Below are 25,196 nucleotides of genomic sequence, written 5' to 3'. Positions count from 1 at the left end.
CATGACCTGTGGAGAGACACCCAGCATTAGCCATCTCCTAATGGGATTCAGCAGAAGTACCCAATGCCATCTATGTAATATGTTTTTGCCATGAATCAAGGCCTCTACTTCTAACTACTGTTTCCTAGGAAGGATGGCTGCAGACATCCATGTCAAATGATAGCTCCCAGTTTATGCTACTCCTCAAACTCTTTTCCTTGGTCTTTCTATGAGATCAAGTCTTGCCGTGTGGTCCTGGTTGGCCTGGAACTTGCTATGCAGCCTTGACTTAAAGTGATCCTCTTGCCTCAGCTTCCTGGGAGCTGAGATTATAGGCCTTGATTATAGGCCTTGATTATAGGTGGAACAAGCATCACCATGCCTTGTTCCAATTGGCAAAATTCTGAGTGTGGAAAATTCGGTAGAAGAAAAGAGACTTAGACATTTCAAATCAATTCAATTTATGGATTTTTTTGTCCAGTTATGGATCTGGTTTTAATCCTGATACAAATAAACCAACTGAAAAACAGGTCCACATTTATGAGAGGGTGAGGCATTTAAATTCTGATTTTTAAGGATATTAGACATTAGATAAAATGATCTGGTGCTTAGAATTTGTTTTCAAATCTAGAGGCGTGGAACCGGAGGGGTGGAAGATAGAGTGGCTGGGCCACACGTGGATGGGTTGTGACGTGAAGCAGAGGTGTGTGGGTATTTATTTTGCCATCATGTCTACTGTCTGTATGTTTAGAGATTTCCATAATAGAAAGTCAACAATAAGCAAAGAAGAATATAGACAGAACTTCTTTCATCATGGTAATGGTTGAGGTAGTGTGTGTGTGTGTGTGTGTGTGTGTGTGTGTGTGTGTGTGTGGTGAGTGGGATGCACTCTCATGCTTTGTTTGGTCTGAATACTCTGGGATGGCTACACCCCATGGGAAATGACGCGTTTGATAGTTACAAAGGTATCTAGCAGGTTAAATGGGTATCAGGCATCCATATGTAGGCATACACCCCTCTTTAGGGGACTGCGGGGGCCAATCCCACTTGGTTATTTCCACGATTAAAGACCGAGTAGAACTTTCGGATGAAGACGTCCCCCAGGATCCAGAGGGGCCCAGCTGGAGGTGGAATGTCGAGGCCTTGAAAACCACTGCCGCAGAACTGCATTCCATCCACCACGTCCTAGGGGACAAAAGAAGCAGACGGGGGACGATGGATGTAGTCCTGGGAGCTGTACTGGTGTTGTTGGCCGTGCAATGGCCTTGGACGGTTGCTGAGTGCCACGGTTGTGGTTGGAGGGCTTTCTCTCGTTTCCTGCCCCTATTCCAGCTTGCTCAGCACAGAGTATGATTGCTCCCTTCATTATCGGTGTTCTACCATTCTGAGAACTGTGTGTTTTTACAGCCATACTCTACCATCAGTTCATAACTAGAAATGTGGAAACAGAACCTTATTGCAGAAGGTTTGGCGTTAGAGTGCATTGGTTTAAACCCAGTCTGGTTTAGTTTCAAGCGCTCGACTTAATATAAATGGTTAGCTACTACCACTTCCTTCTTCACATCTGGGGAAGAAGCATTTGAGTGGGCTCTCCGAGACACAAGGCAAGCACAAATCCATTGCTCTGTGAAGGGATTGTAAACTCCCCCAATCTTTTCATTCTATTTTTTTGAGACATTATGCAACCCCTGTTGTCTAGAACTCACTTTCCTGCCTCTGTTCCACTGGGATGGTAGACATGCACCACCACTCCTGTCTCTCAGTCTTATTTCTCAGTTTGGCAAAGATTTGAGTTCTACTAGGCAGGTGCTGTCTTCCCAACAACCAGCTGACACTCAAAGTTGCTGATGAAGAGGTGGGAAAGCCACGGCCTTGTGAGAGGACCGGGATACAATTCAAAGCTATCCCAGCATCCTTTAAGGGCTGAGATGCCCTGATTGAAACCTGGCAGGTAGGGCCCGGGTGTGGTTACCAGCAGAGCCTCTTGTTGGATAAAAGTAGGAGAATAAAGGAGCCAGGCATCCCCCAGAATCCCAGAGGGGGCCCAGCTGGAGAGTGATGTCATGTCCTTGAAAGCATTCTGCATTCTGTCTTCTAAGACTTAGTAACTTAAGTCCTAGGGTCCAAAGAAGCCCTTAGAAGTGTGGCAAAGGGACTGAGACTGGAGAGCAGGGCTCAGACTCAACAGTGGTATGGGCTCAACGAGGTGCCTGCAGAGACTGTTCCAGACTGTCCCAAGAGCTTGAGTGCTTTACCGTGAAGTTATGCCTTAGAGCAAATGCTTGTGTTTGTTTGTATGTCTGTTTGCATCTGGTGGCTTTGGGAAGGATAAGGTGAAGGTCACCCTCTACCTTGGCATCTTGATGCTGACACAGATCCTGATGTTATAGGGGACTCTGCTTAAAGATTAGCACATGAAAGTGTGTTGCCAAAGGAGCACAACATCAAAACCTAGGCCCTGGGGGGATGGGAAATGACCCGAGGTTTCCAAAATGTCCAGACTTTAGCCTCCACCTCACCCTCAGAACTTGGGAATCATTACAATAAAAAACATGTTTGAAGAAAGGTAATTTGAATGGTGGCCCCTCCTTAAGCAGCTCATTATCTTTTTAAAGTCACTCTTTAAAAATTTGTGTGTAGAGGGCTGGAGAGATGGTTCAGAGATTAAGAGCATTGACTGCTCTTCCAGAGGCCCTGAGTTCAATTCCCAGCAACCACATGGTGGTTCACAACCATGTAATAAGACCTGATGCCCTATTCTGGTGTGTCTGAAGATAGCTACAGTGTGCTTACATAAATAAAATAAATACATAAATATTTTTTTTAAATAACCTTTTATGTGTATGTGTGCACTGTATATCTGTGCACATGCATGAGTGTGTCCCGCAGAGATCAAGAGGGCATTTGATTTCCTGGAGCTGGAGTTACATATGGTTTGTGAGCCACACATGTGGGTGCAGAACCCAACTGTGGTCCCCTGGAAGAGCAGCCAAGTGCTCTTAACTGCTGACCCTTCTCTCCAACCCCAGCAGTCAGATCTGAACCATTTATTTAACTCTGAGGATCTTAGCTTCCTCCCATGTATAATAGGATAATAACACCTCCAGTTGCACACCAGTAGAGGGGAGGATTAATGTGTTTGTTGATAAAATCCTCATGGCAATATCAGAAATCCCCCTTAAGTGTCTTGTACCTGAGTAGCTGCTGCTTCGTAGCAGAACTGGAAACTAGAAGTCCAGGGGTTTCTACCGCAGGCAGCTTCACCTCCCTCAGAGAGAATGCCACATCGGCATCCTCTGGACTAGCTGGGAAGAGGCTTGGAAGAGTGGTGGCCTCATGTCGATGACTTTGAAGGGGGAAGTGGCAGGTGCTTGGGGATGGTACTGTGACTCACAGAATAAGGAAACTGCCCTTACCGGCAGGATGTAGTCAGTTGGGCTGAGGGCGTATGGAACCTCGTTGATGATGAAGGTAACCTTTGGCATCGTGTCGAGTGTGGCACAATCCACTGCGTACTAAAACAGAGAAGGATCAACTCAGATCCCGCTCTCTCCCCAGACAAGGACAGGATCTCCTGCTCCTCTACCATCCCCCACCCTAGGTAGACACTCACTTCTCCATCAATGGGTGTGGCCCCAATGGCCTCTTGAAGCTGTTTGATCTTGTTGGGGGGGCCAGTGATGAGAGAGGTCCCTGTGTCCACTATGGCCTGGCAGCCTTCAGAGCAGAACATCACAGTGTCTCCCACCTGGATTCTGAGGACAAAGAGCCCCATGGTCCCATGGTTAATGCATGATCCTTGGCCATTCCTGCTCTCTCTGGGGCTCCTTACTATATTAGGACACAATAATGGTGTTCTCTATGGTCTCATCTACCACAGGAGTAGTAGCTTATTTCAACTAGCATATTTGTTTGTTTGTTTGAGATAGGGTCTCTCTGCATAGCTTTGGTGGTTCTGGAACTCACTATGTAGACTGGCCTTGAATTCAGAGATCCACCTGCCTTTGTCTCCCAGGTGCTGGGATTAAAGGCATGCACCGCAATGCCTGGCCAACTTGCTTCTTTTTAAGACAGTTTCACCCTGTCCAGGCTAATCTCAAACCCATAGCAATCCTCATGGGTGCTGGAATTAAAGGCATGAGCCATTATACCTGGTTCAACTTGCTTTTTTGACTGAGATTTGGGGTGGGAATACATCTAACTCATGATCAAGTATGCACGAGCACGTGAGCATACACACACACACACACACACACACATACACACACATTCTTGAATTTTCTACTGTGCTCTGTTTTCATTCAGAAATGCAGATGGAGAGAGCTGGGCATGGTGGGGACACCTGTAATCCCAGCATGCAGGAGGCTGACAGGATCCTGAGCGTTCTAGGACAGCTGGGGCTACATGGGAAGATCCTGCCTCAAAAAATAAAACCAAGCAAACGAGCCGAGACTCCTTAAACCGATCTCATGAGCGTAAGCCGGTAAATCTCAGTCTGGAAAGCATCAGGGGCTACGAAGAGTTGGAGGCGCTTCACTTTCTATCCAGATCATCTTAGGAACAGAAACCAGATGGTTCTCCCTAAACTGCCTCCTTATCTAGCACGGGGCTGGCCATATCTCTACCAGGTACGCAGTATTGTTTCCCCATTTGCTTCATGCCCAGGCGTGGCTTTCAAGGCTCAGTTTCAGAGCCATTGCCTCCACAAAACATGAGCGGCCTTCAGACAGAGACATCTTGCTCTGTGGGCCTGGCCATACGGGTGGCTTTCGGAACATTGACCACATCCATTTTGTGTGGTGGTGATTTGGGACCATACCTCATCTTCCATACAGGCTTTGAGTTCAAATAACCAGTGTCTTTTCCCTGCTGCTCAGCCCTTGCCTCGTGTATTAATTAAGGCTGCTTGAAGACAGGGTAGCTGGTTGTGTGGGTCAGAGGGAGGCCAGCTAAATGGACACAGAAGGAAGCCTCTCCTCCTGTCCATCCTTTCACACCTCCAGTCCAGATGTGAGGCTCCCAGCATCTGCTCTAGTGTCCTGCAGCATCACCCAGTTAATCTAGTTTGAGTTGTGGCCGCTCTTCCATTCAACCATAGCTACTATCTAGAGGATACTCACCCATCCAGGGCAATCTGCCAATATCCTTGCTTGGTGACTGGGATCCAGTTGAGGCTCCCAGAGAAATGAGAGGGGTCATAGCCTCCGAAAGTCAGCTCACTGCCTGTGCCACCTTGAGGGTCACTACACAGAGAGAAAGGCAGGTTGTCAAGAAAGGGCCTCTGGTAACACAGACAGGAGTTCAAGGCCCCTTTGTTGCATGTCTGGGCACTCACATCTGGTGGCAAAGTAGGCAGAAACTACTTAGGTAGCCTGAGTCTTTGGGGATCAAAGGTAAGAACAACTCTAATGCCCTGCTTCTTGGATAAAAAGTTAGGAGATTCAAGGTCAGGACTATCTTGGGTGTTGGGTGTTTCAAGTGTTGAGTACAAACACTGTGCAACTGAGGATGCCCCCCAAATACTCTTTCTCACAGTATCTTCTCTGCTATAGATGCTGTAGTGTCTGGGGTTTCCACCATATCCACTTCTTCAGAGAAGATAATTTGAAAGCAACATGTCTTACATGGGGGGGGGCTTTACTATCGTTTAATTTTCTTTGGTAGTTATTTCTCAAGTTATATGCTGGAATTTAGGAGGATCCTGGAGAAGGAGGGCATTCCCAGAAGGAAAGACACCAAGCCTGGGGCACTGCAGGACAGAGTGGCAGTAAGGAGGAAGTAGATGTCTGGAGAGAAGATCATTTCAGGTTTACTGGGGACTGAGGATGTAGCTAAGGGGAGGAACCCCTGCTTTCTGGGTTCTAGCACCCTAACCACCTGATGGTAAGCAGACTTTTGGCTACTTTATAGGTTCCTTTTCCTGCCAGTCTTCTCCATCCCTATTTCACCCTCCCACCTGCCCCCACCCAAGCACTAGGTAGAGAGAAAAAAGGTTGAGAGGAAAGGGGTCAATGATATCGTTAGACTACTTTCTGCTGATTAGGGGGCATAGAGTTCCTTGGGACAAGTTTGATCTTCGCAATCAGGCTATCTAATTTTTTCTTCCCGTCCTCTTGTGCATGAGTACTTGACAAACCGCATCGACAGCAACCACCAGCAGCAGCAGCTTCTATCCCCTCTCAAGAGTCTCCAGAATTTCAAACATCATATACTTGCAGAAGTTATCTGCAGCTGGCAAAATCACGCCCCTGCTAGAGCACGCGTTGGGTAAATCATAGTTGGCTGCCGTGGACCATCTAAAGCAGCCCCATATTCCACACCAGGGACTAAAATGAAAACAGATTCTGCTGACATTTCTGTCTCTGAAGAAACCAAAATTCTCACTCCACCCGATCTTGGTAAATTCTCACATCAACCTCGAATTTGCCTGAGGAACCTTAGGCCCTGGAAGACAAACATGCAGACTTAGCTCCAGGCTATTCTGGCCTTGCTACTGACCAAAGCTGCACACTTCTTATAGCAGGTAGAGCAGGAGCCTCTGCAAGGGGAAACAGGAGTTCTGACAGTGGGGCTCAATCAAAACCCTACCCAGGCCTGGTCCCAGCTGCAGCCACTCCAAGAACTTCTGATGTGGGAGGAGGCAGGAAAAGGGGACTTATGCTGGAACATGGAGAGCTCAGGCCAGGCCAGAGTGGGAAAGGTAAATCTTTCTGTGTAGGTAGGAAAGTGACTTCCTCAGCATGCCAGGCTAGAGCGGTGAGCTCCGTGCTCCTTTTTAACTGTGGTGTATGCACATAAGGTAGAACAAGCTTAACGATTTTTGAGTGTGCACTTCAGATTTTCATTCCTGGGAAGCCGTTCTCCAGAACATTTTCACAGTGTAGAACCCCCTTCCTATCTTTCCCTCTACCCCGTCGCAACCACCACTGTACTTTCTGCCTGTGAATTCCGTTCTAGGTACCTCATGTAAGTATAATTTGTATCTGTCCTTTGGGCTACTGGCTTAGTTCACTTAGCATAATCCATGTTCTGGCACATGTCTGTGAGGCATTGGAGAGTGAACTCGGAGACTTGTGTCAGCTAGGTAAGTCCTCTACTACACACTGCGTCCCTCACTGTTTTTCCTTCCAGAGACCAAGTGATATTCTGCTAAATGACTATACTACAGTTTCCTTTCCCCGCCTTAATGGAGAAGTTACTTCTAGTATCATCTTACTGGTTAATCTTTTCCTTCTCTCCCAACCACAGAGATTATTCTTGTTTCCTTGTGTTTTGGTGTCTACTGTCACACTCGGCATATAAAAGGACCTTAGTATTTAATGACCAAATAAATCACTAGCCAATCGCAACGGTCCATAAATTTAAATCACTGTGCTAGATTGTAAAGTGCTCAACTCAACTCTTTTACAAGGCAAACCCTATTTCCTTGAAATCCAAAGAGCTTCAGTGTTTTGCTCAAGATCATATACATCATAGGCCAAGGAAGAGATTCGAGAGATTCATGGGCCTTAGAACCATGAAGTCTTGTGTACCGGGCCATCTGCCTGTAGTCATCCACCGATTGGACCTAGGTGACTTGACTGGCCTCACCTGCTCAAGTAGACAGAAAACATAGGCAGAGCCACAAGGTTCTGGGCCATCATGTTGTCAAACACCGGGGTCACTCCTCCGGCAGCCAATGAGGGGTATCCCAGACCCAGAATCCCATCAAACTCTGCATTCACAAAGGTCTGGCCTGGCTCCTTGACGCTTTCTCCAAACTGCTGGCCATCCACAGTCAGCCCTTCCACCTGAAAGGAGAATTGCACAAAGGTTAGTTGAAGGAGGGACTCAGATTCCTGGGTGAAGCTAGATCTCCCTTTCTCAGCCTCCTTGGGAAATAGGCACAGATTTTGACTATAATCCCACTCGTGGACTTTCTTCATGTGACTTTAAAAATCAAAGTATAATGTAGTGCAGAAAACATGAGTGCCTATTTTTAATAACAGTCCACATTCTCATGTAACCCTCCTGAAATAAGACAGGACATCCCAAAGTCCCAGCAGGCTTTTGATATACCCTGCCAGTCTTTGTATCCCTCAAGAGTGACTCATCTCTCAAACAACATTGGTTTTGTCTATTTTTGTGGTCATCAACCTTCCTACTACTAAAGCAACCTTTAATACAGTTTCTCATGTTGTGATGACCCCCAACCATGACATTTTCACTGTTACTTTGTAACTGTAATTTTTCTACTGTTGTGAATTAGAATGTATATATATATATATATATATATATATATATATATATATATATAAAACATAATATAAATATGCATATATATGGGTTATATTTTCATTGTTACGAATTGATCTGAAGAGGTTGCTACTCACAGGTTGAGAAACACTGCCTTATGCTATGGATGGATAGCTGGGCTGTTTCTAATGTTTGATTATCAATAATGGTGTGTTGGCACTTCCTCTGGTGAACACATTATATATTTCCACAGAATCTCATATATCCCAGGCTAGCATAGAGCTTACTATGCAATGGAGGAAATCTTAAACTTCTGACCCTCTTGCCTCTGCCTCCTGGGTGCTGGGATTATACATATGTATCACCTTGTCCAGTTTATGTGGTCCTGGGGATCCAATTCTGGGCTTTGTGTACACTAGACAAGCACTCTGCTCACTGCATGGCTGACTGACTGAGACAGGGTCTCATTACATAGTCTCAGCTGTCCTAAAATTCTCTATGTGGACCAGACTGGCCTGATACTCATAGAGGTCTGCCTGCCTCTGTCTCCTGAGTGCAGGGATTAAAGGCCTGTGCTATTATGTCTAGCAAGTCCCAGTGCATATAAGAATCTTTTCACATGTTGTTATTATAGTCGTTCTGATAAAGTTATGAAGGAATTCTATCAATTCTCTGGAAGATGTATCTATCATTTTCCTTGTGGGAAGGGGTTTTTTGTTTTGTTTTGTTGTTGTTTTGATAGCAGAATCACCATTTAAAATAGATACCAGATTATTAATAGTTTCTATTTTATTGTATCAGTTTTGATAGTCATCATTTTAAAATTATTGTAGTGTATCAATATAAAGCAGTTTTTGATATCTTGTTTTGAGGTTGACAAGGTCATTGCGCTCCCTTCATTTTTCTGGATTAGTCATGCCAGAGGGTTACCAATTTGGTTGTTCTCTGCAAACAGTTAGTTTGTGACAATGTTGATTTTGTTTATAGTGTGGATTTTGTTTATATTGTACTGATATCCTGTCCTTCTCTACATGATTTCTTTCCTTTGGGTTTGGTTTATTAACAGCTTGTTTCTTAGTGTTTGTTATGCCAAACCTTGGCTTAGATCACTGATTTTTCTGATCTTCACATTTCAGGCTGCACGAACTGCATTAACCTGTGTGCAGTTATGTGCCGTCTATGTGTTAGGTGCTTGGCTTTATGCAGTTGCAGATGCCGGGTGGGAGCGCTCTTAGGATGTGGTTTCTAACCTAGGGTTATAGCCTGAGGTCTACAGATGAGGCAGCAGAGGGAAGCTATGTGCCAAGTGGGAAAGATGCCAGCTGCAGCCTGTGGGGAGGGCCTGGCACCACGGTGTCCTCTATACTCAGTGAAAAGGTGTTACAGAAGCTGACACTGCCACAGAGGCAAATGAGCTGTCAGTGGGTACTGGGAACTGAACCGGGGTCTTTTGGGAGAGCAGTCTGTGCTCCTAACCACTGAGCCATCTATCCAACCCACTTACACATATTTTAAGGAGACCCACTATCCTAAAGAGAATAATTAAGGCCATTGATATACTTGCTTTGCTTTATATTATTTGATGACCAGCTCACTAAAGTACTCAGACCCCACACATGTCATAAGAGCCCAGAAAGCTATGCACCAGGTTTAATGGGAGGAGGGGGACAGAGAAGACAAGAGGGTTTCCTGTTAGCAGCCCCTTTTCAGTTAATGATGTATCCCATGTTCAAAATTTGGGAGGGATGCTGATGAAGACTGAGCCCTACTGGCCTTTGGACCATGCTAGAGTTAGAATAATACTCATCCATCCGGGTGGGCCATTCTCTATTTCTCCCAAGGCTTGAGACTATACACTTGCATAAAGTATCCAGACAGGACCAGGACCGCCCTGGCTCTCTGATTCCTACAAATCAGGGACCTCCAGGACCTCTGGCCACGAGAAATTCAAGGACCTTGAGGCTTTGATACCTGGCTTCTTCCCTGTGTTGGATTCCTGCCTCCTGCCTTCCCACTCCACTAATGGAGCCCCAGCCTGTCGACTGGCTTGAATGTCTTTTTTCTTTCAAGATGGCAACCTGTTCTGATGCCCTCAGTTCCCAGGGTTTCCTGATCCAGCCCTGACACATGGCGTCATGCCCTGACTGAGCCTTGTTTCCTGAAGGAAGTCCCACACTGCTCTCTAGGGTTCAGCATCCTGCAAAGGTGGCCACTGGGCTATCTCGGGTCGGAAGGGCTGCTCCCTTGTGCTAGAAACAGCCTTGTCTCCTCCCAAGGCAGAGCTGAAACTGTGTCCCTGAGGCTTCTGAATCACATCCTGCTATCCCCGTGCCTAATTCTGGGGCAAGATGTGGGGGTTGTACTCACAGAGACTTGATCAGCTCCAATGATTCCTGTCAGGCTCCCGGTACCATACTGGATGGAGAAATAATTCCCTACCTCCGTGTATGTGTTGGACTGCGATGGATGGAACACTGGGTGTGACTCTGGAAAGCAAGAATGCTGCTTGAGTCTTCCGCCCCATCCCAGGGGGACGGAGTGGCTCCCCTCTGCTCCCCACACTAGGCTGAAGATTGGGCTTCCTAGACAGGCATATCATGGCCTTTGACTAGTGAGCTGCTGCGTTCCCTAGCCACAGGTGTGTTCTAACCAGGGGCCAAATATTTGTCCCTGGATAAACCTGGTTAGTCACAGTGACTTCACAGACACAAGATAAGCACCGTCCACCAGGCGCCAGCAGCAGCCTCAGCCATCAGTGTAGGCCCGACCCACACTGAGTTTCAATTACTACTCTAGGAAATCACTCCTACCTCCTCACATGACCTCGACAACGTCTGTTGTCAGAGTTTCAAAGAGCTTCTGTCCTTGAGATGTGTCGCACACAGAACAAGCTTTCTCTGTTTAGGGCTTCTGTTTCCAATCTCTATGTAGCCCTTACATTACCTCTGGTCAAATGGACACACCTACACCACTGTGTCCCATGAGCTACACCTCCAAGGGAGCCAGTGCATCAGGGCTTCCCTGAAGCAGGAACAGTTTTCTTTAGAATTTAATCTAGCTATCGGTTCAGGTACAGACCGAAGGAACTTCCCCCATGTTCCTTTGGGTGTTCCAAAGGAAGTGAGTCACCAAGCCCTAATGGCTAATTTTCTCTCCATCAGTTCTGATGAACAGGAAGGTTGTTATCTTAACTGGTAGTTGCCTTTCATGTCTGTCCCTGGCCCAGACACACCAGAGTTAGGAAGGGGAAGCCAGTATGGCAGGGAAGATAAGTGGAGGAAACCTGAGTCTCTCTATGTCACGAGGTACCATCTTAGCCTAGTGAGCTCCCGCCACTGCCAAGTTCACTTACTGCATGCTGGGCTGGTGCAGTACACAGAAGGGACCCAGAGGTTGGATGAACCGGTGTCAAAGATGACGGTGAAGTTCTGTGGCGGGGTGCCGATGGAGATGGTGCCAAAGTATTCCATCTGCAGGGAAGGGAGAGTGAGTGTGTGGGTGGAGTGGAGGGGAAGGGCACTAGAGCATGAAGTACCACAAGCTACAAGCTACAGAGCCCAGAAGAGGCAAGAGTGGAGACAAAGGATGGAAGGAACAGAGCAAGGACCACCAGGGAGGAAACTGAGGATAGCCCAGGAAACTTGGCTCCATCCTTCTCTCGTTATCCTGATCCTCATGATGTCATCAGGAACCTGGAGATGTGCCAAACCAAGTTCTTTGCCCAGAGGAATAGCTAGTAAAATGCCCAGCTGGGCACACAGTAGGGGCCTTTCTTTTTGGAACACATATCATGCTTATCTCTTTCCTCTTGAAGAAAGCCTTGCACACTGGGTCATTTAGAAGCCTGCTTGACAGAGTAGACAGAGACTGGGGGACTGTCTGAATCCTTCAAGCAGACAAATCCATGCCTGATCATAATGTCACCAATGCAGCACTGGCCCCTGCAGAAGGCCCCAGCCTTCCTCCCTACACCCAGTGTCCTCAGGCTTCAGTCTGAGAAATCTTACATCCAGGTAGTTGATGAGGGGCTCATTGGTACTCTGATCCACATTACAGGACTCGATGAGTCGGGTCATGTCCAAATTATGAGACCTCCAGAACTCTGAGAGCTTTCCTTGGGCCCGTAGTTTCTTCCGAAGGGACTGATGTCTTCTGAGGGGCACTCTGGAGAAAAATCAGGAAATAAAGGGGCATCTCTGCTCCCATTGCCTCTGTACCTGTACATCAGTTCACAGCCTGTCTACAGCAAGGCCCAGAAGGGAACCTTCAAGACCAGGTGTGGCCAGAAGCAGCAATGGCTCTGTCTTGCAGACTCAGAATTTGAGTAGAAATGGCTCAACCTCCTGGGCACTGGCCTTTTGAGATTTTCTAGGGAATGGGAGGTCAGACACAGTCTAAAGTCTGATCATAAAGGGCTGACTAAAAGGGATGGATAGCAGTGCTCAGGCCCTCTCGGGAAAGTATTTGAAGGTTTGGAGTCACAAACCACAGCTATGGAGCACACCTTTGAACAACAGAGGGGGAATCCCTTGAGTGGAGGCAGGCACCTATACTTGAAGGAGAGGCCTGGGGAATCTTCTCTAGGGATTCCTGCGAGATCCCAGTTTCTTCTTTTCATCTCCTCATTAGCTTTCTTCCCCCAGGGCAGCCCTGAGCTGGGGTTGGGGGATGCCTCAGTTGAACTCAGTGCTGGAGACAGAACCTTACCTGTGCAGAACCTCTTGGGCCTGAGCCAGGTCCAGGAGCAGCAGCAGCAGCACAAGGAGGGGCTTCATTGTGGTCCAAGGGGCAGCTTCTCTCTCACTCTGCTCCGATCTCCCTTCCACCTTTCTTTCTTCTTGAGCACAGGGCAGGGGCACTAGCTCTTCCTGGTGCCCAGACCTGCCCTGCCCAGTCTGAGGACCCAATGATAAGGTCTGGAGTCAATAGCCATGCCCAGAGTAAACACTATGTGTAATAGGACGTCCCTTGTCTGCCCCTGGGTCCCTTATGCTTGGGGAGCTAAGGGCAAAACCTGTGTGTGTGTGTGTGTGTGTGTGTGTGTGTGTGTGTATGTACTCTCTGTAAATGAGGGTATTGAGGTCTCAGTTCTTTCAAGTTTTTTGGGCATGCAACAGTGGCTGTAAGATACCCCATGTTTATTATCTTAGTGTGCAAATGTGAACGAGGGTCCCACCCTGTTGAACCGCTACTATGAATGTTCAAGTTGAAGACTCCAGAAGGGCAGAAGCCGAAATGACATGAGTAGCAGGATTGTAGCCCAAAGCATTAGCCAGGCTTTTGTTCCCATATTTCATGTTCTCCCTGTGTTCTTCCAGAGACTCCCAAAGCAACTTGTCCTACTCAGAGCAAACCAGTGCTTGTTCACCACAGGCCCTGGAATGGGACAGTCTGGCTATCGATTTGTGGGGCAAGCTTTCTTGATTCCAGACTTGAAGGATCTGGCTCTGGAGTTTGTATGGAAGGTAGTGAAGAGACAAGGGAGGAGCCAAGTCTGGAGCAAGCCCGTGTTGGTGTACCAGGGCTGCCATAACAATGCACCACTAGTCAGTGGCTTAAGCAGCGGTTATTGTCTCATTATCCTAGAGAATGGAAAGTCAAGTTTTCTTACCATCAACCCCACCCTGTGGCTGTCCTTCTTCATCTGTCCTGACTTAAGAGAGGTAGAGGTGACAGGAGGGAAAACCTTCTTAACTGGATTCCAGTCAATGGCTTCTGAGCTGGGATGGGAAGGCCAGAACCCCCCCAGGGAGCTCTGGTTATAAAATAATGGGGTGACTGTGCTAGGGTTAGCTCTGTCTGTGCCAGTTAGTGTTATGGCAAACTGCCAGCAGCTTGCCTTTTATTTCTGATGCCCAGGAGAAGGCAAAATTGGGTCTGAAGCCAGGCCGAACCCGTTGTGAGATCCAAATTATTGAAGAAACAACCAAAAGAGGAGGGAAACGCAAAACTGACTTTCCCTTGTCCCCCAAAGCCACCATGCCACTCTAGCATTTACGTGTCCTGGGAGCTCATCCTCTGACTGCCCACAAGGGTGAGGGTCCTGTCTGCTCCCTGAAGAGCAGCAGGCTGCAGGGGGGGCTTGTCTCTTGTCCAGAACCAAGCTCTGTCATGATTGGCCACAGTTGCCTGACCAGACACCTCAGCAACAGCATCTGGGGTTTTAGGAAGGTTAAGTGCACAAAACAAGGAATGCGGACATACTGAAAACACTTTAACACATCCCGTGGCCAGGATATGGTCACTGAGAAAACCTTGGTTTGGAAGATTGCTTCCAGGTCCTCAAGACCCATCCACTAGGACAGCAGATGGGAACTCAGCCAGAGAGAGCTTAAAGTGATCTCCAATGGCACAGGTCATTAGGGCGGAGCTAGGGTGACCCAGGCTTCTTAACTGCCAGTTCAGGGCTCTTTCTGCATACATCACCGAGCTATTGATGCCAGCATACCTAAGCCCTCTCGTTCTCCATCTCTGACCTTTCCCCATCTGTTTATTAAATGTGTAGGGTTAGGTTGGACATCTGCATATCAGATATTTACATTGCAATTCATAACACCATGATTTATAACAGCAGGAAAATTACAATTAAGAGTGATAATGAAAAAGAATTTTATGGTTGGGGGTCACCACGACACGAGAAACTATATTAAGGGGTCCCAACATTAGGGAGGTTGAGAACCACTCTTCTAGAGGGTCTTATGTTCTAGAACCTCTTTCTGAAAGAGAGGGATAGAGACGCTAAAGAAAGAGGGAGAGATTAATTTCTGCCATGACAGATGATTTGCAGGCTTGGAAGAATAAAAGGTGTGTACAGGGCCTGGTGTGGTAACAAATGTCCTCATTCACGTTCATAGAGATGTGCTCGTTCTTTGAGACATGGTCTCACTGCGTACCCAAGGTACCCACTTTGTATCTCCTCATTATGTGTGTGTGTGTGTGTGTGTGTGTGTGTGTGTTTCCGAGACAGGATTTCTCTGTGCAGTCCTGGCTGTCCTGGAACTCACTTTGTAGACCAGGCTTCGAACTCAGAAATCCGCCTGCCTCTGCCTCCCAAGTGCTGGGATTAAAGGCGTGTGCCACCACGCCCGGCCTCATTATGTGTTTTTCAAAACTATTCTTTGTCTTGCCTTCAATAAGATGCTCAAGAAGACTCACTACTATATTTCTTGTAGGTATAAAAATTACATCTGCATACCTCTCTGAATTATGAAAAAAATAAAACTACTCCTTTATCTGTTTAATGCAGAAACAGAGAACTCGGCACGACACACACTTTTTTGCACAACTTTGTTTTTTTTTCTTCTTCAAGACTCCCATTTTCGTGGAAATCAGAAGACTCTGACCCCCCAGCATCTCCTCATGTCATGAACTCAGTCAATTTGAGTTATTACTACAACCATCACCAGTTGTACTCTGGGACATTGGTTTTTAGACCAGAAATTGAACAGCGTCGCCAGTAGAGGGCGCAGGCACCCCGGAGGTTTCCTGCCCAGATGCTGCCGCCACTTGCCAGCACGCGCATGCGTGCCCTGCTTCTTGCAGAGTGCTCGAATGCAGACAAAGCAGGGTTTGAGTCCTACCAAACGGCTTGTGATATTTTTTTGAGTTTCGGATTCTTCAGCTATAAAAGAGGAAGTGGGTGCAGGACATGGTGGGGCACACCTGTGGATCTGCTGCAAGTATGAGGCTAGTCTGGTCTACATAGCAAGCTGCAGGCCAGCCAGAGTTACATAGTGAGATGCTATCTCCGTCCGGGAGGGAGGGCCAGCTACAGGAGAAAATCACATTCAAAAGAGCAATTAAGATTATGTCTGTGCCAAGATGCCGAGACAGGCATCTGATTAGATTCAACAAACTCCCTTGTGGAAAAGCCTCCAAATGGAGGTCTTGGCAGACATCGTTTACTTATTTACGGACTGGGGTGCATAATCTCGCTGATCTGACTAAAGAAAAAGGATCACTGAGGCCCCTCTCTTTTTCAGTAGGCATGATTCGGGTGTAGGTTGGGTGCTGTCTAACTAACCTTAAATGTCAAGGTAACCATAGGCTTATGCATTTGAATGTCTGGTCCCCAGCTGGCAGACTGTTTAGGAAGGATTAAGTGTGGCCTTGTTGCAGGAGGTGGGGGTGGGAGTGGGCTTTGAGTTTTCCCTAAAAAGTCAAATCAGTGAGGTGCAATAAGGCAAACTGTGCCCTCTGAGTGAACTTTTGGGAAAAAAATTTATTTACCTTCTTAGGTTTATGCATAGTTGGACATGCATATGATTAACATCAGATGCATTATGGGAAGAGACACGCACAATGAGCAAAGGCTTTCTGTAATTTGTACTTCTCTGGGGGCTTCTTGGTGACTCCCGAAGCTGCCACCTGCCTTCCTGATAGCACAGGAGAAAGGTATTGACTACTGTCCTGTAGACAGAAGAATGAACACATGTAGAGGTCCTCTCCTGCAGGCAAAGCTGCGTCTGATTGAGTCTCTCTCTCGGAGCAGGGTGACAAGGATGCCCTGCGTAGTATCTGTGATGAAGACAGTGGGGGCCGAAAATGTGGGGCAGGGAGCAGGCGGGTGCAGGAGTGGGCTCACAGTTTCACTACAGCGTAAAGTGTGGGAGGCTTTGGTGGGCAGTGGAGCACAGATGCCGGCCCAGTCTCCCCCAGGTGATCCAGTGATCTCGTCATAAGAGCTGACACAAGTAGAAAATGATAAAGAAAATTGGACTCAAGTATCTGTCGGGTGATGAGAAGGTAGGTCAGACTCAGAGGAGGAGGGCTGCAGGGTCTAGGGCTTGGAGCTGCTTTTAGTGGCAGATCCTCTTCAAGGCGCCAAAGATGACTTTCCCTCTTACGTTACAGTGCCTGTGCATTTTGCGTTTAATGCACATGCTTTGGATTTCAAAGGGAGCTAACACAAAGTGATTCTGAAGAGGCTCAGATGCTGCATAACCTGGACATAAGTGACATTATAGAAATAGAATTCTGGGAAAGTAGGGATGGTCTAATCCCCCTGCTCATCACATACCAGAGTAGTTTTTTTTGTTTTGTTTTGTTTTGTTTTTTTTTTTTTTTTTTTTTTTTTTTTTTTTTTTTTTTTTTTTTTTTTTTTTTTTTTTTTTTTTTTTGCCAAGCCACTTTAGCAATCGACGAGACAGCAGACATTACTGGAAAGGTCAGAGCTGTAAGATAAGTGAATTTTGCAGCCACAGAAGGGAGGCATTCTCAGGGTGGGAGAGGAATTTAAAGACTGTCTTCTATTGTCAGGAGAATCCTTTAACAGGCTCAGCTCCTGCTCTCTCAGAGTCCTCAGCTCGGTCCTGTGGCCCTGTCGTCTTCAGTTCCTGTCTCATCTTTGTTCCAGGGCCATGGCCCCAGGGAGGCCTGACGACCCTGGGGGTGGGGCAGGAACTCCTTCCATGGCTTCCTTCTTATTTTTCCTGCGTCTCCTCTTCTGCTTCCCTTTTAGTTCAAGATATATTCATTGCAGACACTGCCCACCTCAACAAAGATGTTCTGGGTGAGATGGTGGGTGCTTCTAACTCTAGTACTCTGGGTGCTATGGTAGAGGGACAACAGGAAGCTTGAAGCTAGCCTGAGCTATCTAGTGGGGCTCTTAGTCAAAACAAAAGTACAATGGGGAAAAAACAACTATGCAAATCACCACACAGCTGGTCATTCACTTTTAACGTTTACCCCCAATCTCCACCCCACCCCCACAGGATGTAGAAGGTGTCTCCGTGGGAGGAAAGGAGGGACACACAGGTCCACACCCTGCATGAAGGCTCAGTGGAGCACATTTGCATCCTGCCTTGTGTTGGTGCAACAAGAACATAGAGAATGTGGGTCGATTCCACGTGAAGTACATATGAAATTATCAAACTCCAAAATAACAGAAAATGTCTATCTCTGGATGTAACCATTTGTTGTAAGCCAGCTTTAACCATAAAAATCGTTTCCACAGGAAAGGAAAATCCCCCAAGGCAGCTTTGATGGTTGCTTTTTCCAGCATCTTATTTCCATGGAAACCCCTGCTGTCAACACAGATAGGCAGCTTTTGAATTTCAGATGTCAAGCTTACATTTCCCACTGCTGACTGAAACTACACAGGTCAGTACCCTCCCAGCAGCAGTAGCGGTAGAGCCGTACCCAGCATGCCATTCTGTGGATAGCTGAGGCACTGTGTGAGCCAATTAGATTCAAGAAGTGACTGACAGTCTTTAGTTATTCTCTCTCTCTCTCTCTCTCTCTCTCTCTCTCTCTCTCTCTCTCTTCCTCCCTCTTCCCTCCCTTTCTCTGTGTGTGTGTGTGTGTTCTGGTATGTTTGTGTGTACAGGGTGGAGGTTGGCATCGGTTGTCTTTCTCTACAGGCTCCCCTTTACTCACTAACTTTTGGTGTGTGTGGTGTTTGCGCACCTTCGCGCAAGCGCACATTTGAAGACTATGTGTCCCGCTCCATCACTCTCCACCAGATTCCCTTGAGAAACCATCTCTTACAGAAGATAGAGCTAGAGTGGCTGGCTAGCAACCCACTGTTATCTGTGCAATCCCTGGGATCTGGCAATCCCAGTACTCCTAAGTGTTAGGTTAGAAACATGGGTCACCATGCTCAGTTCTAGGTGGTCGCTTGGCATCTTCACTCAGGACGGCACCCTTATGCAGCAAGCACTTTACCAGCTGAGCCCTCTCCCCAGCCCAGACTTCGATCCCCGCACCAATGTCCTAATATCACACTTCTGCCTGTGTGCTTCAGTGTCAGTCAGGTGTTTTTAATGATTATGGAGGTTCATCTTTACCAAACATTTTCAAGTTACACATACAATCCCGAATGGTGAAAAGACCAGAATGTTCTCCAGTATAACAAACCTTTCTTTTAAAGGGATGGTGTTGCCCAGACTGGCCTCAAACTCATGATCCTCCTGCTTCTGCCTCCTTCAGCAACTCATACTGGCATGTGCCACCACAAAAGACCAGCAACCTCAACTAACCTGGACCTCCAATAGCTCTCAGATACTGAAACACCAACCGGGCAACATACACCAGCTGATATGAGACCCCCAACACACATACAGCAGAGGACTGCCAGGTCTGGCCTCAGTGAGAGAAGATGCACCTAACCCTGGAGAGACTTGAGACCCCAGGGAGTAGGGAGGCCTGGTGGGGTTGGGGTTGGGGTATGGGGACATTGCTCTGGAGACGGAGGGAGGAGGAATGGGATGAGGAACAGTCGGAGGGCAGACCAGGAGGGGGATAACAACTGGACTGTAAAATAAAAAGACTAAAGAATAAAAATAAAAATAAAAATAAACAGGTAGTGTTACTTGCAATATGGTGTGTGTGTGTGTGTGTGTGTGTGTGTGTGTGTGTGAGAGAGAGAGAGAGAGAGAGAGAGAGAGAGAGAGAGAGAGAGAGAGAGAGAGACTGACTTTTGGACTGTAGAAGGGTTAGTCACATGACTCAGAATTTAAATGAGTTTCTTTTTCTAGTACTTTCTATCTTGGAGAAGTTGATAGTGATGTCAAGAGGTTGACATCTGTTTACCATGGACAATACATATTCTGCTTTTATCAACTAGGTAAAAAACTATTTTTTCTAAATTGCTCAGTCTCAGTGATTGGGGGACATTCTGTACATCACCACTTAGGCTCTGCTTATCATTTACAGAGTAGAGATAAGTCTCCCGGGTAGAACACATGCCTAGCATGCACACCGAAGGCCCTGGTTCAATCCCCAGTACCAAATGAAAGAAACAAAAATCCACACTAACAAAAGCCAAAACACAAAAGCTATGATGTTTTAGGTTGTCATAGATTTGTACTTAGACATTACAGCAAATTAAAGCAGAGGAAACCCATTTACTAAGTATACATTTTCAACGATAGCTTTGGCTTGCACTTAAGAATCATATACTTATTAATGTTGATGCTTCCTAGGAGAGTGCCCCGTGCCACTGATGACTTTAAAGTCACAATGGTTTCAAGTAGATCCTTTGTCCTTCTAGCTCCACGTTTTTATTTGACTACTCTGTTTTCAAGGCTTAGCTCAAGTCCCACAGACATGATAGAATTCACTAATGTCCCCACATCTTTTTGATATATTATTCTTTTTTAAAAAAAGATTTATTTATTTATTATATATAGGTACACTGTAGCTGTCTTCAGACACACCAGAAGAGGGCGTCAGATCTCATTACAGATGGTTGTAAGCCACCATGTGGTTGCTGGGATTTGAACTCAGGACCTCTGGAAGAGCAGTCAGTGCTCTTAACCCCTGAGCCATCTCTCCTGTGCAGCCTCGGAATCTTTGGGAAACTTATGTCAAAATCTCTTATGACTGCTATACTTGTTCTCAGCTGTGTTTCCCTGTTCCATCAAATGCTATAGCCTAGGTTTGGTTCTTTTTGTTGATAATTTGGTAAAAATTTGTATAATCATTCTCCAGCTACATTTTTTACTATGGAAAAAATTGTGTGTGTGTGTGTGTGTGTGTGTGTTTTTAATTTATATAGCTAAGGTAATGAATTGTCCATTGGCATAGGAGACAAACCGCATTTCTTATAGTATTAAAAGTGATTTTAGTCAAAAAATTTGGTATATGCAATTGATTTTTTTTTATCCAAAATGTATGGGTTATTTAATGTTTGTACTTGTTTTCTGGGCTAATGTTCTACTATAATGCTATGGATTTTCTATAATGTCCATAAATGAAGAAAATTCCTGTTAAAATGTTTGTGGTCTCCTTCTCCTTCCTCTTCTCCTTTCTCCTCCTCCTTCTCCCCCTCCTCCTCCTCCCCCTCCTCCTCTCCTCCTCCCCCCTCCTCCTCCTCTCCCTTCTTCTCTCCTCCTCTCCTCTTCCTCTTCCTCCTCTCCTCCTCCTCCTCCTCATTCTCCTCCTCCTCTCCCTTCGCCCTTTTCTCCTGTTCCTCCTCCCCTCTCTTTCTTTTTGGTGTCCCTGGGGATGCACAGCTCTGATACAGCTCTCTACTACAAAGCAACATTCTCAATCTTACTTAACTCATTTTGAGACAGGGCCACTGCAAGTTGCTCAAAAGGACCTTCAGCTCCTTCTATAACCTGGGCCTGCCTTGGCCTTCACATCCTCCCACTTCAGATTCCTTCACAGCTGGAACTACAGGTTTGTAGCACCAAGCCTGACTCCAGACTTTCTGAGATACTCTTTGGAATGACAGATGTTGTCTTGTCCACAAGAGATTTGTATTTGTGTGGATAAAAATAGCAGGCCAGTTTTCCTTATCAGGTAGAATCTGGTTGTTAGGAAATAGATATTTCAAAGTCACATTTAAAATTTGAAACTGTTGATGTTTTATTTCAGTTTCTTGTTTACCAGGAAAAAAAACTGCTAAATTCTTTTTATCTTTGCATACTTTCTAGTTTCCAGCTGATTAATTTTCCATTGTTGTTGTCAAGGAGATGGTAAAAGCATAGACTCCTTTGAAAACTCATAATGTGGGCTGGAGAGATGGCTCAGTGGGTAAGAGCACTAACTGATCTTCAGAAGGTCCTGAGTTCAAATCCCAGCAACCACATGGTGGCTCACAACCACCCGTAATGACACCTGATGCCCTCTTCTGGTGTGTCTGAGGACCACTACAGTGTACTTATAATAATAAACAGATCTTTAAAAAAAAAAAACCTCATAATGTAAGAAGTAGTTTCTATGTGATTTGTTACCAAACTGTCTGAAAAAATTATTTGCTCATTCTATTTCCCAAGATTCTAACCTGTATTAATACAATATATATATACTATATATGCACATATAACATATAACGTATAATATATGTGTATATAATATACAATTAAGATATATAATTAATGTATATATATATGAGTTTATATTAGAATTTATTTTTAATTTTAAAATGATTTTGTTATTATGTGCTTTGGTGTCTTGCCTACATGTGTGTCTGTGTACCATGCATGTGCCTAGTATCCAGGGAGGCTAGAAAAGGGTCTTGGGTCCCCTGGAACTTGAGTTACAGATGGTTTGAGCTGCCATGTATGTTCTGGGAATTCAACTCAGGTTCTCTAGAAGAGCAGCCAGTGTTCACCATGGAGCCCTCCCTCCAGTTCCCTCTAGAGTTTATAACAGAAATGAGTAATATGCTATGAAAATTTTGCCAGTAGGTTTTTTGTTTTGTTTTGTTTTTAAGATAGTGCCTCACTATGTTCTGATGAGCCTGGAACTCAATAGGTAGACCAGGCTGGTCTTGAACTCACAGAGATCCACCTGCCTCTGCCTCCCAAGTGCTGGAGTCAAAGGTGTGTAGCTCCACACTTGGATCAACAGTTATCTTTGTCCTGAAGAAATTTCCTTTAGCAATGCATTATTAACAGCTGTAATGCAAATAGCAGCTCACATACAGTACACTCTAATTTAGAAATAACATGCAGATGTAGAACATTATATGAACATTAATAACAGTGAGTCATGCCATAATAAAAATCTTACACACACACACACACACACACACACACACACACACATACACACACACACTTAAATCAGGAACTAAAAGGCACCGTTCAGACAATATGACTTCTATTACAAAACCTCCGATTTCATCAGTACACAAATAGTAGTAGGGATTTTAAAACTACCTAAATAAAGAGTGGAGGGCATGGTGGTCTATGCCTGCAGTCCCAGCACTAGGTTAGAGAACTGAAGGGAGTCCAGGCTAGCTTGACCTACCTAGTGAGACCATGTCTCAAAAAAATCAACCAAGCAAATAAAACAAAAACTTCAAAGTTCTACGCAAAGCTCCCCATAGGAAACTCAATCTGCTTCAACTTACAAACCAAGCAAATGGCAGCCTTCTTAGAAGATATTCACTTTTACCAGTGAGGAAATTATCATAATAAATGGATTTTTTGTTAACTAAATCATCGGATTGCCATTTCCCAGAAAAATTTGTAATAAGATTATAAACCACTTACCTTTGAAGTTACCAGATAAACCAAAATGTCAAGAATTTCATTTTCTTGTAGTAAGTGGATGGGTTAGGCTCGGAGACTGAGCTCTGTGTGGACACCACGTTTTGTTGTTTGCTAACTCCGACCTTAAGCAACTCTTATCTCTTGGCCACCTCAGCTGCAAATGGAGATAACCATGTCTGATCCTTCTAACGGCTTCTGGAGTCACACAGGGCATCTGCAGTTCTGAGGAACAAGTGAAGTTGTGAGACGGACATACAGCTTTTTGGCACTTACAGGAAGTGTGCCTGCTCTTTGAAATAAACAGGAAACAGACTTTAAAGTCAGTGGAAGGAAGGTAGGCATGGTGGTGCATGTCTCTAATTCCCCAGTGTGAGATGTGGATACAGACATATCAGGAATTCGGGGCCAGCCTCAGCTACATACTGACTTGAGGCTAGCCTGTGTTACGTGAGACCTTGTCTCTATAAAATAAAATAAAATAAAATAAAATAAAATAAGATAAAATAAAATAAAACAAAATAAAATAAAAGATTGCAGAAGCAGTAAAGGACATTATTTCCATAAATACGAGATTGGTTTTTGTTGAGCCAGCTGTGGACAGGTGCCCAGGTCACAGTGGACTTGTGCAGGAGACCACAAAGCTGACAGCCGGATGTTCTTCGAACTCCAAATATCAAGTCAATCATTGACTGTTTGCAAATGAGCTACCACATGAATTGAACATGTCAAAGCCTTCTTTAAGGCAACTTCAGTCAATAAATGGGCTCCATAATGAACTTCAAGAGACACAGGAGATTTATTTGGAGAAATGAGATTTTGTGGGTAATAACCAGAAAGCTGTTAAAGTCTCAGAAGCGGTGAAGTGTTTCGTCACAGGGAGCTGAGAAGGCATGCCTGAGGCTCTTCCACTTTCTCTTCTGTTAGTTTCAGTGTATCTGGGTTTTTTGTGGCAGTCCTTGATCCATTTGGACTTGAGCTTTGTACAAGGAGATAAGAATGGATCGATTTGTATTCTTCTACATGCTAACCAAAAGTTGAACCAGCATCATTTGTTGAAAATGCTGTCTTTTTTCCCCACTGGATAGTTTTAACTCCTTTGTCAAAGATCAAGTGACCATAGGTGTGTGGGTTCATTTCTGGGTCTTCAATTCTATTCCATTGATCTTCCTGCCTGTCTCTGTACCAATACCATTCCGTTTTTAATCACTATTACTCTGTACTATGTAGCTTGAGGTCAGAGATGGTGACTCCCCCCCCAGGAGTTCTTTTATTGTTGAGAATAGTTTTTGCTATCCTGGGTTTTTTGTTATTCCAAATGAATTTGCAAATTGCTCTTTCTAACTCTCTGAAGAATTGAGCTGGAATTTTGATGTGGATGGCATTGAGTCTGTACATTGCTTTCAGCAAGATGGCCATTTTTACTATATTAATTCTGACAATCCATGATCATTGGAGATCTTTCCATCTTCTGAGATCTTTGATTTCTTTCTTCAGAGACTTGAAGTCTTGTCATACAGATCTTTCACTTGCTTGGTTAGAGTCACACCAAGGTATTTTACATTATTTGTGACTATTGTGAAGGGTGTCATTTCCCTAATTTCTTTCTCAGCCTGCTTATCCTTTGAGGATGGGAAGGCTACTGATTTGTTTGAGTTAATTTTATATTCAGCCACATTGACATTTTGCTTCCCCTTTCTTCTTCCCCACTCCTCCTCTCTGCACGTGGCTTTCTCTCTCTTCACTCTCTCCTTTCTCTCCCTTCCCACGGTGACTTCCCTGGCCTCCTTCCTTGGGGCCAGTAAACTAGCTCACCCAACAGCAGCTTCCCATTAAACTTGAGAATGTGTGTGTGTGTGTGTGTGTGTAATATATTATATAAAATAATATATATTAATCTGGCTTGAATTAGCTCATCTTACAGGCATAGAAATAACTTATCATTCAGCACATCCTTTTAGCACTAACTTTTAATCTTTTACCATATCTGATAAGGCCGATGGAGTTGCATCCCCACCCCCCAGCAGACTGCAGACA

At 45.3% G+C, this 25,196-nt stretch overlaps 1 protein-coding gene across 1 annotated transcript; it reads right to left on the bottom strand.

The window, feature by feature from the left end:
* Window positions 1–419: 419 nt before the first annotated feature.
* On the bottom strand, window positions 420–23,404 carry Ctse (cathepsin E). The gene is made up of 10 exons (XM_021198637.1): window positions 23,163–23,404; window positions 12,922–13,109; window positions 12,222–12,378; window positions 11,567–11,684; window positions 10,582–10,700; window positions 7,570–7,769; window positions 5,100–5,222; window positions 3,593–3,734; window positions 3,396–3,494; window positions 420–1,164 (listed from the first exon to the last, which is right to left on the bottom strand). The coding sequence occupies exons 2-10, from the start codon at window positions 12,987–12,989 to the stop codon at window positions 1,000–1,002; spliced, it is 1,191 nt and encodes a 396-aa protein (XP_021054296.1). The 5' UTR covers window positions 12,990–13,109; window positions 23,163–23,404; the 3' UTR covers window positions 420–999.
* Window positions 23,405–25,196: the final 1,792 nt, after the last annotated feature.

This window comes from Mus pahari, chromosome 5 (genome assembly GCF_900095145.1).
Source record: "Mus pahari chromosome 5, PAHARI_EIJ_v1.1, whole genome shotgun sequence".
In the NCBI taxonomy this organism is placed as follows: Eukaryota; Metazoa; Chordata; class Mammalia; order Rodentia; family Muridae; genus Mus; species Mus pahari.
Note: the sequence above shows the minus strand (reverse complement) of the source record. Positions and strands in the feature narration are given on the sequence as shown.